The 13022-nt window shown below is 42.2% G+C and overlaps 1 protein-coding gene across 1 annotated transcript in view; it reads left to right on the top strand.

The window, feature by feature from the left end:
* The window catches only part of LOC119175053 (structural maintenance of chromosomes flexible hinge domain-containing protein 1), a 274681-nt gene that overhangs the window by 96178 nt on the left and 165481 nt on the right, over positions 1-13022 (top strand). The window contains exons 15-18 of the mRNA XM_037426232.2: positions 3868-3981; positions 5739-5845; positions 8676-8758; positions 11464-11568. Coding sequence (XP_037282129.2) covers positions 3868-3981; positions 5739-5845; positions 8676-8758; positions 11464-11568 — 409 coding nt within the window. The remainder of the gene's footprint in view (positions 1-3867; positions 3982-5738; positions 5846-8675; positions 8759-11463; positions 11569-13022) is intronic.

Genomic DNA, 13022 nt, shown 5'->3' with positions numbered 1-13022 from the left:
TATCGTCCCAAAACCACCATATGATTATGAGAGACGCCGTAGTGGAGGGCTCCGGGAATTTCGACCACCTGGGGTTCTTTAACGTGCACCCAAATCTGAGCACACGGGCCTACAACATTTCCGCCTCCATCGGAAATGCAGCCGCCGCAGCCGGGATTCGATCCCGCGACCTGCGGGTCAGCAGCCGAGTACCTCAGCCACTACACCACCGCGGCGGGGCAATTCAAGTGTGCAGGCTCTCACTTTAAACTTTAGTAACCTAATAACGCTAACCTTTAAAAAAAAAAAAAAAAACGCTTGAACCCCACTGATCTTAAACCTTGGTAACCTTAATTTTGTTAGGTCAGGGCCCTCGCGAGATGCGATGGACCAGATGAAGTAACAAAGCCGTGCGCCCATCAGTCTGCTGACTGCAGCGGATACCTATCAACGGGACGACGAAACTTCAAGACAATAATGCGTCGCTGTAGCCACCAACGCTTCGCGGAAAATATGAATCTCCTAGTCAGAAAAACCAGCTATGGCATTGTAACAAGAGCAAGGAGTGCATACCTCGTGTTCCGCGCGCAAACAGAGCCGACGTGCTGTGAACGCCGGCGTTGTTGGCGACCATGTTGGTCACCATAGCAATGGCACATTTTTCGGTCTTGAAGTTGCATTATTTGCGTCGTCCTGGTGATACATATGTGGTGCTGTCACCTGACCAATGGGCTGCACTGTTTTTACTTTATCTGGTAAAATGCACCTTGAAAGTGAGCTGAGATGTGCACTAAACCTAACTAAGCCACATAGTAAAGAAAAGGAAGAAGAGGAGGAGTGTAGCGGGGCGGTGTTCGAAAATTATTTTGCCTTGTTCTAACCTGTGCAGAACGCTGCTTAAACCATCTTTGCCGCAATACACCCTTGCCCTGCAGAAGGTCATATTATAATTTGTAAGGTGTTGCTAGCACTGCCATACCTGCCAAGTCTCCTGGATTGGCCGGGAGGCTCCCGGATTTCGACCGTTTTTTCCGGTTGTACGGTTGTCATGAAAATCTCCCGGAAATCGAAATTTCGCTGCGTGGTCTGGCCGCATTGACAAAAAAGCAGCTCAATCTGCTCTAAAATTTTTGGATCTACCCCATTTTATTATAAATGAGTATAAGAGGCGTTCATGTAAACATACAGTATAGTATCAGTGATGCGAAACCGCGGCAGATATCACTTGAAATTCGGCAGTCAAATTTTACTATCTTCATTAGGCCTCAGTTCGAATGCTTTGAACACATTTCCTAATCGCGGCGGGTGATAAGAAATTTAGTACGCAAACCGCGGTACGAAGGCAGAGAGCGGCGTACTGAAAGCTTTGGAAGTACGCGTGTAGGTGACCAGCACGCGCACCGTCTTCTACAGTGCGTGTGATTATCGTTGCCACAACCGCTGTAGACGAAACCGCGGTCGTTCTTGACACGATCATGTATGGCGACGTCGTAACTGACAGAACCCCGAAAATGTGCACTGAACCAGTCAAAGCATCGTTACTTTCCGCAAACTCTGTGGACAAAACTGTGGCAGATGTTATCGTAGATGGCATAAAATGACTTAGTTTTGAAGGCCCGTTCGCAGCCAAGCGCATGGGGATTGTAAAATAAACTACCGTTTTCTGCAATCGCTGCGTACAAAACCGCGGTTGCGGCGATGCGATAGCCACCTACGAGCTCCGAGGGCGCGCAACGGTAGGTTAGATGCAGTAAATACGTAAAAATTAAAAAAAAAAACAGTTACAGTTTCGCCGCAAGGGCGAAGCATAAATGCGACAGCAACAACTTGGAGTGTAACGCTGAGAACAGCAAGCAGATCGAAACGTACCGCATGCTGCTCACACACAAAAACGATACTCGCAGGACGACCGCAAACTAACATCATTTACCGCTCGACACGTAACGCGCTGTTTAAACAAAAACGATGCACGATACGTAACCAAAGGTACAGATAAGTACAAACTAACAAATGTCCCAGTTGTTATGTCTCGCTGTGTATGAAAGGCGCGCTGTTTTCGCAAAAGGGGCCCGTGCAGAGACCAAAGTGACCTTTGTGGGCCCGGCAACTAACGCTTTCGTTTCAGTGAATGCCAAAGGCACTTGATTCCTCCACCAAAGGATAAGCGCGCACACACAGACATCAATCCATGGGGCAAAGTACACGTGAGAGATAAGTACGTGTCGGCACATCGCGACGAGCTCGACGCCGATCGCGGCATCTTTTTTTCTTTGAGTGTTATATATATAGATACGTACACATATACTGCGAAAGACGGCGGTGTTGGCGACGGCAAAAAAAGAGCAGCCTGGACTGTCCATACAATTGCTATCGCAATAAAAAGGGGCCAGACGCGTTTCCCGTCAAAAGAATAGTGAGCAAAGCTTTGACCCGTGCTTTTATGGCAGCCAGCTGCGCCGTCCCGTTCATTCATGTGTTTCTCAGGAAGACACACGCGAGTTGTCTGGACTGAAATAGATTATGCTTCTTGTGTTGATCCTTTGATACTCTCACCTTAGTGAAAAACTCTACCTCGTGTGTTCGGCCACTCCTAGCCACTATAAGACCGCAATGCTGATGTTGGCGCTTGCGATTGAGACCCCCCCCCCCTTTTTTTTTTCGCGATGTTTTTTTGTTTGTTTGTATGTCCTTGTTTTTTTTTGTGCAGTGCGCGCACCCCCCCCTCCCCATTGCGGAAATCTCCCGCGCTCAGAAACCTTGAACTTGGCAGGTATGCACTGCTCATGGGACACGGAACATTTCATTCAATTTCTACCACATAACTGTGAGGACTAATATGATGGCTGACATAGGTACTGGCAATCATTTGGAGCAGTGTATGACACTTGTGCTGCCCTAAACAAACAAACAACAAAGACCATGCGTTAGGTTCTTGTTTTGCCACCCCTACTTTCACGAATCCCTTCAGTTTCAAGGTCGCGAGCTTGGCAGATCTACATTCGTATTGAAGGATTCTGTCAGAGGATTTGACAGATGCTGGAAACACTAATGGGGAACATTGTCTGCTCAGTGTGGTGGCGCGAAATACTAGTTTTATTGAACTAGCAGTGCTCATGTTTACTCTGCAAGATTGAGGTTATGTTGAATTGCTTGCGTATAGTATTTGTCTTTTTCTAAATGTAAGCCTTCTTTTTTTATACTGATCCAAATTTTGGCCTTTTATGATAAAAAATAGATGTTTTATTTCTCATAAACTGCTCCAAATTCGAATTTTAGTGCTCCAAAAGTAAGATTTTGCTACTACATAAATTGCTCTTAATTCTATTTCGGTGGTTGCACCCCTACATTACTCTTGTTGAACATGATTTACATTTGCACGTGCAACTGGCAAGGGCCTGTAAGTTCGAATACATTAAATCAACTTTTTTGGATATGACTATGTTTACAATGTGTAAATAGTGGTTCAGTTTTTCCCATGTATTAATAATTATTCTGTTACATGTAGTCATTCTAACCAAAAGGTGGTATTCGATAATAAAACACTTTTGGTAGTTCAGTGCTGTGTATGCTTGTGCTAGTGTGCCTTTCTTGTGTCGTCATTCATTTGAGCTGCAAATTAACCAGTCATTATGTCATGACACTGTGGAGTCACTAAATGTGGAAAATTCGAATGGGTGCTTGAGGCAAGAAATATAGTAGATTTGCAAACTTTCAGGCCTTGTGTCTTAAAGAAATGATGAAAGTATGCAGGGCAAATGTGCCCAGCAAGTTTAATCTTAGATTCTTTAACCACTGTGAATCCGAGCCTTTTAAGGCTATTTCAAATATTGTCATGTGTATGCCAACAGCTGCCCCTTTTTTAAATGTACCGGTCTTGTTGGGTTTCAGATCAGGACACAGAGAACAAACCCAATCATCATTGGCTCAATTCGAAGGTTCCTTTTATATGGTGACTACTCCGAGAGCGTCTGTGCGACAGGAGGGGAGGTGGAGATACAGCAGGTATGCATGGTTCACCTCAGTTCTGGCTGCTCTTGCCTTTGGAACGTGTCCGAACAATTGTGGCTCATGTTATGCTTATACAACTCAATCTAACATAACCTAATTGCATTAACTTCTGGGTGAAATTTCTGTTCTACGACATGTATGCATGGTGTAGAGCATTGCCATCAACTCGATTTTAGGAAGGGGCGAAGCATGTAGGAAAGGGTCTTCACTAACATGAAACCAGGGGTGAAGCTTGCAGTGTGCGCCGGTGTTTCCCACAGCAAAACCTCTGCTAATCGGGAGACAGAAGGATCTGACTGAGGTAAATCACCTCATTGTTTTGAGAGTTTTTTTTCAGAGGTGAAGTGCCTCTGAAACACATCTGCCAAATGGGTGAGTGAGTGCCCATGTTAGAGCGTTTGTTTTTTGTGCTTCTTAGTCATAGGCGTCAAAGCAGTGCAAGTCGCTAACGCTAGAAAAAAAGGTTGCCCCTAATTAAGAAAGTGGAGAAAGGAGGCCGAACGAAATCTAGCACCGCGCAGAAATTTAGCATCCCTTCGTCTATGCTTTCAACAGTGCTCAAAAACAAGCAGAAGGTCCTGGATGGATTTGAGCAGAGCTTCTCCAGCTAGCAGAAGTGTATTCAAGGGTCAATGTTTCCGGACGTTGAAGCGGTGGTCATGGTATGGCTGCGAAATGCCAGAGCGGCCAACCTTCCTGTCACCTCAGCAATAATAATAGAAAAGGCAGACACCGTGGCCTTGCATATTTAGCTGGAAAAATTCAGCCGGTTTAAATCTCTTGTATGTTAATTTTTATCTTTTAAACCTGCACAAGGAGCATCAGTTGGTAAATTGTGGTGATTAAGAAATTAGTAAAACTTTGCTCATCTCGAAAATCTGTATCTTGAAATTTTTTCTGGTTTTTACGACATTGAGCTAACGAGGTATTACTGTATTCATTACTTTTATATGATTGCTTTCCTTAGTTGGGCACATGTTACTGATCTCTACAACAGCTGCAAAATTTATTGTATTCATACTTCTTACAGAAAACAAGACACCTCTTATAAAAACACCTCTTATTAGATTTATTGTATTCATACTTCTTATAAAAAAACAAGACACCTCTTATAACACCTCTTATGAAAAACAAGAGTTGGGCCCAAGTGCATGTTCAAGTACCAAGTCTGGTGAAATGGTGCTTCACATAAAATGAGATTTCTCAATTGAGCACATAGGCTGCCGAAAAGGTGGATTAGACATCGGGAATGTTAATAACGATTGCCAAGTAGCAGTGCTGTGATGTTTGTACTCAATAATGTATACATATCTGTCCTTTATCACGATTAAAAATTAGTTGAAGTCCAGTGGTTGTCCCGAGTTTTTCTTTGCAGCCTTTGTGCGAACTTGTGCAAGTTGGCTAGTATTATAGGAGCATTCAATCGGTACCAACTAGCCCAGCTTAATGTGTTAAACAAAAAATGCCTGCGTTGTTAATTTGCACATGTTATGAAGGGTGAATCCATGTACAACGAACTTCTGATGTAATCACCACTTTTCACATCATTGTCGAATTCATTATAAACAGGTTTGATTGTACTTAGTGAGGAGACCCTGTTGGAGATTCATTGCTACTATGCTTTTGAGCACTAGTGCATTCCAAGTGGGTACATATTAATAATATTTCTCATTAATGTGAGTGGTGCCTACATGAATTTTTTTTCAACCAAATTCTGCAACAATGAACTTGGGAGGGGTTTTCTGCTTCAGGAGCCGAGATCACTCTATGATGAGGTGAAGATATTCCCACTAGCAAAGTTGGATCGCAAGGTCACTGATTCAATGCTGCAGAAGATAATTGATGAAGAAGAAGGGAGGTGAGTATTGCTATATTAAGGCCTAGTGTTTCCATGTGTTTTATCATTTCCAGTAAAGGCTCTTGTTATGGGCAAGTGATTACATCAAGTAATAGGAAATCTGTGGTACATTCCACCGTAAACCTAGAGTTTAGGCTTGCACAAATGATTGAATGCGTCGAATTTTGTAAAAAAAAAAATGGTGTAAAAAATGGGACATGGAAATAAGCTATAGCAAGGACAACATCACCACTTGCATGCTCTCAGATCAGCGGGAACTGTTATTTACGTATCACATCGAAAATCACCCTTTAAATAATTCCATTTGTTTCAAATACCTACGAGTTAGTATTATGCACACATTGCAATGGCACGCATATATAGATAGCACCTGTTCAAAGGCAAACAAAACATTGTATTTTCTTAAGAAAAAACTTGAACATGCCACCCCAGATGTAGAGCTAACTGCTTAAAACATTCGTATGACCTGTCTTGGAGTACGCTAGTATTGTGTGGTCACCTTACTAGAAAGTCTTGAAAATTGAAAGAATTAAAAAATTAGCGATCCGTTTCATATGCGGGAATACCGACACACACATTCTGTCACGGCTTTGTTAAAATCCCGCGAGCTTGAGTCTTTGAAGTTTTGCAGGTGCAAACATCGCTTCAAGTTTTTTTTTTTAAGATTATAAATGGGCATAGCTAAATAAAGAAGGACTTATATTTTCAGCCTCCTAGAAGGTGATGTGGTTGTTTTAATAACACTAGGTCTGTTCAACCTATTTCGCACGCACGAATGCTTTCCGACACTCATTTTTTTCATACACAATAGAAATGTGGAATAGTTTACCAAGTGTTTTTTTTACAACATGGAACACCAACTGATCTTGCATTGGACTCTTTTTCTGTAGTGATGCAAATTCTCTGCACTACCATTTATTAGTCGATTTTTCTTTGCATAATGACTGTAGTTTGTTTCTTATTTTTTGATGCTGGTTATTTGTGTTATTCCCATGTGCTATGGAATGTTTTTTTCTTCTTTTTTGTTCAAATGATATGTATCATGTGACACCCTCTCAGTAATCACCCCAACCACTGGGTTGACAGTATCAAATAAATAAATATTCAAACGAACATCATGGTATTAAAATCCACTTGTTTACGAATTTCGATTATTTACAATTTCTCAAAATGAATGAACAGGTGAATATTAGTCCTCGTGTAACCTTCGTAAAAGTAGTTTCACTGCGGTGGAGGAGTGCTAAGCCATGAAAGCACCTATTCAATTATATGGCTTGTGAAACTAGTGACCTTTAGGTTTGAGTGATTTTGTTGGAATAATTTTTAATTGAATTCGAATATTGTATATCACACAGCATAACGAAAAATCAGCATATTTGTCATGGCCAAATCAACCTGCACAGTATTTTTTAAATATTGAAACAAGGCCTGTACGAATGCCATTCATTTTTTGGTTCGAAGAAAGGGGAAATTACTTTGAATGATAGCAGGATTGCACAGTCAATAAAAATTGTGGTACTCTGTAAAATATGTTACATTTCAAAATTTACCATGGTTACAGCATGCAAGTTGATATAATAGCAAAATTTTAAACTTAAAAAATAAATCAATGTGGGGTGATATGTTCATTTTACCTTGAAGAGGTACTTTGCGGCAGGGCCTATTATTCTCGGACAGGTGTTTTCGCGGTTTAGCACTCCTCAAATGCAGTGAAACCACCTTTACAGGTGAGTTACATGCAGATTAGTATACAACTATTCATTCGTTTTGAATACTTAGAAAATTCCTATAATTTACATTTGAATCAAAGAAAGTTAAAATACTGCTATATTGTTTGAATATTTAATACTTGTTATTCGTTATATTGCCACATTTAATTTCCCAAGTTTTGTTATCGTCCCAAAACACTACACAATTCTGAGCGCAAAACGCGCCTGCAGTTTTCGAGAAGCTTCCGCACTGTAGTAGATCATTTCGATAAGATCACGCCTACTCTGCAAACTGTACAGATTACTCTGGAACCTGCGCCACCGCCTGCGATAATGCTAGAACATTCGACGGCAAGAGTATAAATGCCGACGCGCTTCGCCGCTTGTGAGTAGTTGATCGACGGCCGACGCTTTGTTCGCCGCTATCAGTCGAAGACTGCTACTGTAATCAGACTTTCCGTTTACCGGGCACAGGTTAACCCAAATAAACAGTTAAATTCTAACGCAAAGTCTCCTGTCTTGGGCCACGTCATGACCCCGTGACAATATTAATTTCTGATAAAGGAGAACTGTACATGTTTTTATGCAGTTACTTCCTTCACAGTAGTATATTTTATGCATTGGACCATATAAATAAATGATGCAGGGCAAAATATCATCGAATGTTACCATCTGAAAAGACGCTTTTTTTCTTTCTCTTGTATAGGTAATTTTTTATTTTGCATCCGGTTTCAAGAAGCGCATCGATTAGTAATCTTCACAATGACTAAAATCTGGAAGATACAGAAATATAAAGTTCTCCTTCCTCTGTGACATTTAAATTCGCAGTGATTGCGTGCGGTGTCTCACAAAAAAATAAAATGGCTGATTATTTGTAATAGGTGAGGAAATAATGCAAGCATTGTTTAGCTTAGTAACAAATATTTGTTTTGTGTGAAGCTGCGGGCTGCTAGTGAAAGGTTTGCAAGCCTTATTAGTAAAACACGTTAGCATACTAGGCATGCTCATCACGCTTTTTCAGGCTTTTTGGAAAATCGATATATGCAGTACCAATGCACTTATTGCAAGTTATGTCAAAATCAGGCCTACTTCCATTTTGTTGCATCTGTTTCTTTCTTCAGGTTGCCCTCAAAGCTCTACGTTACATGGCCTGAGGGAGATCAGCTCTACCCAAATGAGAAGCGGGCAGCTGGAAAGGCCATAGGTGTGTCAGTTCTTTATGTACACAATTGTAAAGGGACCCTAATTGTAGTGAAAAGGCTGTCTTTTCATTGCATTCAGAATAATAATAAAACTCGACACGGGACTTTTTGGCATTGAGCAGAAAAAGTAGGGTGTTGAAGTAACTAGAAGCCTGTGGATGCATGAAAAAGTGCGTTTATTTTTCAGACGATGTCTTCAAACATGGTATTTCGCATCCTTCTGCATGATGTTACATTTAAAGCCAGATATAGCGAAATTGGCCGACTCCCGGAAAGGTTTATCATAAAGAGGAGTTTGTTATATGCAGGTTCAGTATGGAAATTCAAAAAATAAATGCACAAATTAAAACAAAAGGGGAATTTAGAGCAAAGCTAGCACAAAACATTTATTTAGTGGTAAAAAACTGCATTATTATTGTGATAGTAGCAAAGCATCCTCCATATTTAGCGTGGCCTCACATATGGGATGCTAACTATAAGTGTGGCACTGCCAATACAGAAGTGTTTTTTTTTTTTTGTTCGGAGGGGGGGGGGGGGGCACATCCACCCATGTGCCTGCGCCGACAAGAACTGCGCAAACGCCGGTTCATGGGGCACAGGCCCGCCTGCCTGCCTCGCGCACATCTGCGTGCAATAACAAATGCTCACTCTCGCCTCTGAGTCGTCGGGGCCACAAGCGCACTGTCGCCGCCTCGCCAGTGCAAGATGCAGGCTCGTACCAAAATTACAGAAACAGGTCTGAAATTCTTAGATTGCCTGAGGCAAAATTCGTTATATCGTTACCTCACTAATAGACACTATGGGCAGCGACTGATTTCTTTAGCCATCAAAACAGTATGCCTCTTGAAGCGGCCATCGTATTGAGCATGACACACTCTCATCACAAGGGGAGTTGAAGGGAAGTCAAAGCACTCAAAAGTAACCAAAGCCACTGAGCCCAACGACTTGGCACGACAACACATCATACAGTAGATGTCCGTTAGAATGAACTCGAAGGGGCCACAGTTGTTTGTTAGTAAAGAGTCGGGCTTATCAGAAGTGCCCCCTGAAAAAGTCATGCTAAAATGCCAAGTGCATCTAAATATGTTTCTTGACAACTCTGAATGCAGTAGACCTAAAATTGGGTGGAAATAACTAGAAAAAGCATTTTATTGTCTCAACTTGTCAGAAACTATGTCTCTTGGTAGAGTATTTATACAACTCTAATGAGCACCCCCATTTCACGGGTTCATAATAAATATGTATGCCCATGAGTATACAGTCGAACCCATTTATAGCAATCCCAGATATAACGATCTATTATAACGACTAAATTTCGGTGCACCAACGATTTTCTTATGCTGCCCTTTGAAACAGAGTCCACTTATATATAACATTTTTCAAAGCCTCCTACTTTTACAACAAACACTGGAGACATGGTCGTGGTAAAAATATGGCACGCACAAATTGAAAAAAAAAAATGTAAAAAAACATTTCAAAGCATGTGATAGGTGCGTGCTCATGCGTGCCAGCTGCAGATTACTTGCGACGAAGATATCGGGGACTGCAGCGAGCACCACATGCAGAATTTGGACGCTGCGAATGAGGTCACCAATTTTCCAGACGTTGCTTGACTGGCAGAACGGAAATCAGGGCAAGGGGGGGAAATGGGAGGCAGTATGCAGACTTACGATCAGCTTTCGCTTGGCAAAGTTTTCAGACTCCCTTCTCGGCATATATGACCGCCGACATTCAACAAACCAAGCCTTTGTATGCATTACAGTGTAGACCAGTTATAATGTAACTGCTTATGGTGCAGAACTGGTTACAATGCAGTCTTTTTCAACTCCCATTCACCTTCCTTGCCGTGAGCAGGAACTTGCCGTGGGCAGGAACCGAACCTGCGACTTTCGATTAACACGTTGATGCTCTACCACTCAGCTACCATGGTGGCCATCCCCCCAGCCACTTTATTGAGATTATATGTGAATTAAACATGGGAGTGTTAGTCAGCGCCAGTAGCCCTGGCAGCGAGTATAGCACACTCTTTATTAGCCTGTTTGGTGTCACGTAGCACGTGAACTTATTAGAAGATTGCAGCTGACGAATAGTCTCTGGTATACAACCTAAAGGCACAAAGTCTGCCAGTACAAGACCCTCGGTAATTAATTAGGGAACGAAGTGTATACTTAAGGGCTTGTTTTTATGGGTTCTCACACAATATTAATGAGGTCTAACAGACAATAATGCCAAGGAAAGTGCAGAGGAAGTTATTAGACCGAATTGTAATGTAAGTGTGAAAAAAGAAAAGTAGGTGAAAAGATAACTTGCCGTGGCCAGGAACCGAACCTGCAACAGTTCCTGCCTATGGCAAGTCATCTTTATTAAATGTGCTAAATGTGAGCCGATACATGCTTTCGCAGGCTACGAAGCGCGCGCTCCCTATGCAGACGCTCATGATATTTTCAGTACAAAATGACTACAGCACCGCTGCTGATGTCACGCGCTCGAGAATCAGTCAAGAAGAGGCACGGTCGCCTCGTTCATTCTATTGCTCTCTTCTAACACACTGTACCCATATGGCATTTGGCTGACACAGGTTGCCAACTTACATAAACTGGCCCTTTTTAAGTGTAGTGTATTGTCTCACTTTCAGTTTGGTGCATGTTTTACTTATTGACATCCAAATTTCTGTGTGCTTAGATTTTCCTGTGGTCGTCTTGTGCAGGTGACATCAAGGTGGAAATTCAGAACAAAAAGGGGGAGAATGTCAGCAAGTTACCTGGAGCTCAGAACAAGCGTCTTTCTGTGGAAATGAAGATTGTCTGGCACTGTAAGTGGTACCATACCTGCCAACTCTTTCAATTTTCCTGTAAAATGTACGAATTTTGACCGCGATCTTGGCTGAAATTTTCTGAAAAATATTTCATTTTCGATTAAAGTAATATAATTAGTAAAATAGCGTGGCTTCCTCGATTGGCTATGATGCATTGCGGAGGCCACAGAACCGGCATTGTGCTATATTTCGCCACTAGGAGAGAACGATATGTATTGGTGTTATCATCATTGCATACCTGCCAAGTCCCCCGCATTGTCCGGGAGACTCCTGGATTTCGTCCATTTCTTCCTTTCGTACGTTGCCATGAAAATATCTTGGAAATCGAAATCTGTGTGGGAGATCTGCCCGCATAGACAGAAATGCAGATTAGTCCGTTCTGGGCTTTTCGCATTTTATTATAAATGAATTTGAGAGGTGTTTGTGAAACGTACAGTAGAGTTCCAGTGATGCGAAACAGCGGCAGATACGAATTTGTGAAATTTCTCAGCCAAGTTAATGTGTATCGGCCGAATTTCAAATGGTCCGAACACTCTTCTTAATTGCGGTGTGTGATATAAACTCTAGTACCGAAACCGTCGAACGAAGGTCGATTAAGAGCAGCGTGCTCGAAGCTTCGGTAGTCAGGGTGTGACCAGCACTGTCTTCTACAGTGCGTGTGCTTGTCATTGCCACAACTGCGGTGGACGAAATCGCGATCGTTCGACACAATCGCAATGTAAGGTCATGACGTTATTGACAAAACTCTGAAAGTGTGCGCACGGCCAGTGCTCGACCATTTAGCAACGCTGCTTTTCCGCAAACTCTGGGGACAAAACTGTGGCAGTTGCGGCCATAGCATAAAACGACTTTGTTTTAAAGGCACGTGGATAGAAATCAATATTACTGTTTGCCGGAATCGCTGCGCACATAACCCGGATAGCAGTGACGCGATAGCGATCTATGAGCTTTGAGGGCACGTGAATGACGCAGCAGTAAATTGAAGGCAGTAAAGACGTAGAAAAAAAGGCTAGAAGCGTTTTGGCATTCTCGCTGAAGAATCTTGTTGCCAGCAAAGCCAAAGCTTTGACCCGCGCTATCGCGGCAGCCAGTTGCGCTGTCCCGTCCATTCACGTGTGAAGACATATGTAAGTTATTTTGATAGAAATCGATCTTTTTTCTAGTTGTTTTGATGACGTAAAATTCTCGGAGTATCTGTGCGCCCCTATTGAGGCTCTAACCTTAGTGGGAAACCTTACCCTTGTTTGTTCGGCCACTCCAAGCCATTATGAGACAGCAACGCCGATGTTTGCCTTTTGGATTTCCCCCTCCCCCATCTCTCTTGCTTTTTGTTTTTTTTTTAGTGCCAAAAATGAAGTAAAACAATTCAGTGCCTCTATTTGACTTATGGCGGCAAAACATGATTATGCTTGTCGTTAAACGCAAATTCATCACAGCTACAAATGAAGAAA

This window comes from Rhipicephalus microplus, chromosome 5 (assembly GCF_043290135.1).
Source record: "Rhipicephalus microplus isolate Deutch F79 chromosome 5, USDA_Rmic, whole genome shotgun sequence".
Classification (NCBI taxonomy): Eukaryota; Metazoa; Arthropoda; class Arachnida; order Ixodida; family Ixodidae; genus Rhipicephalus; species Rhipicephalus microplus.
The sequence above is the reverse complement of the archived record's forward strand: the minus strand, read 5'-3'. Positions and strand labels throughout refer to the sequence as shown.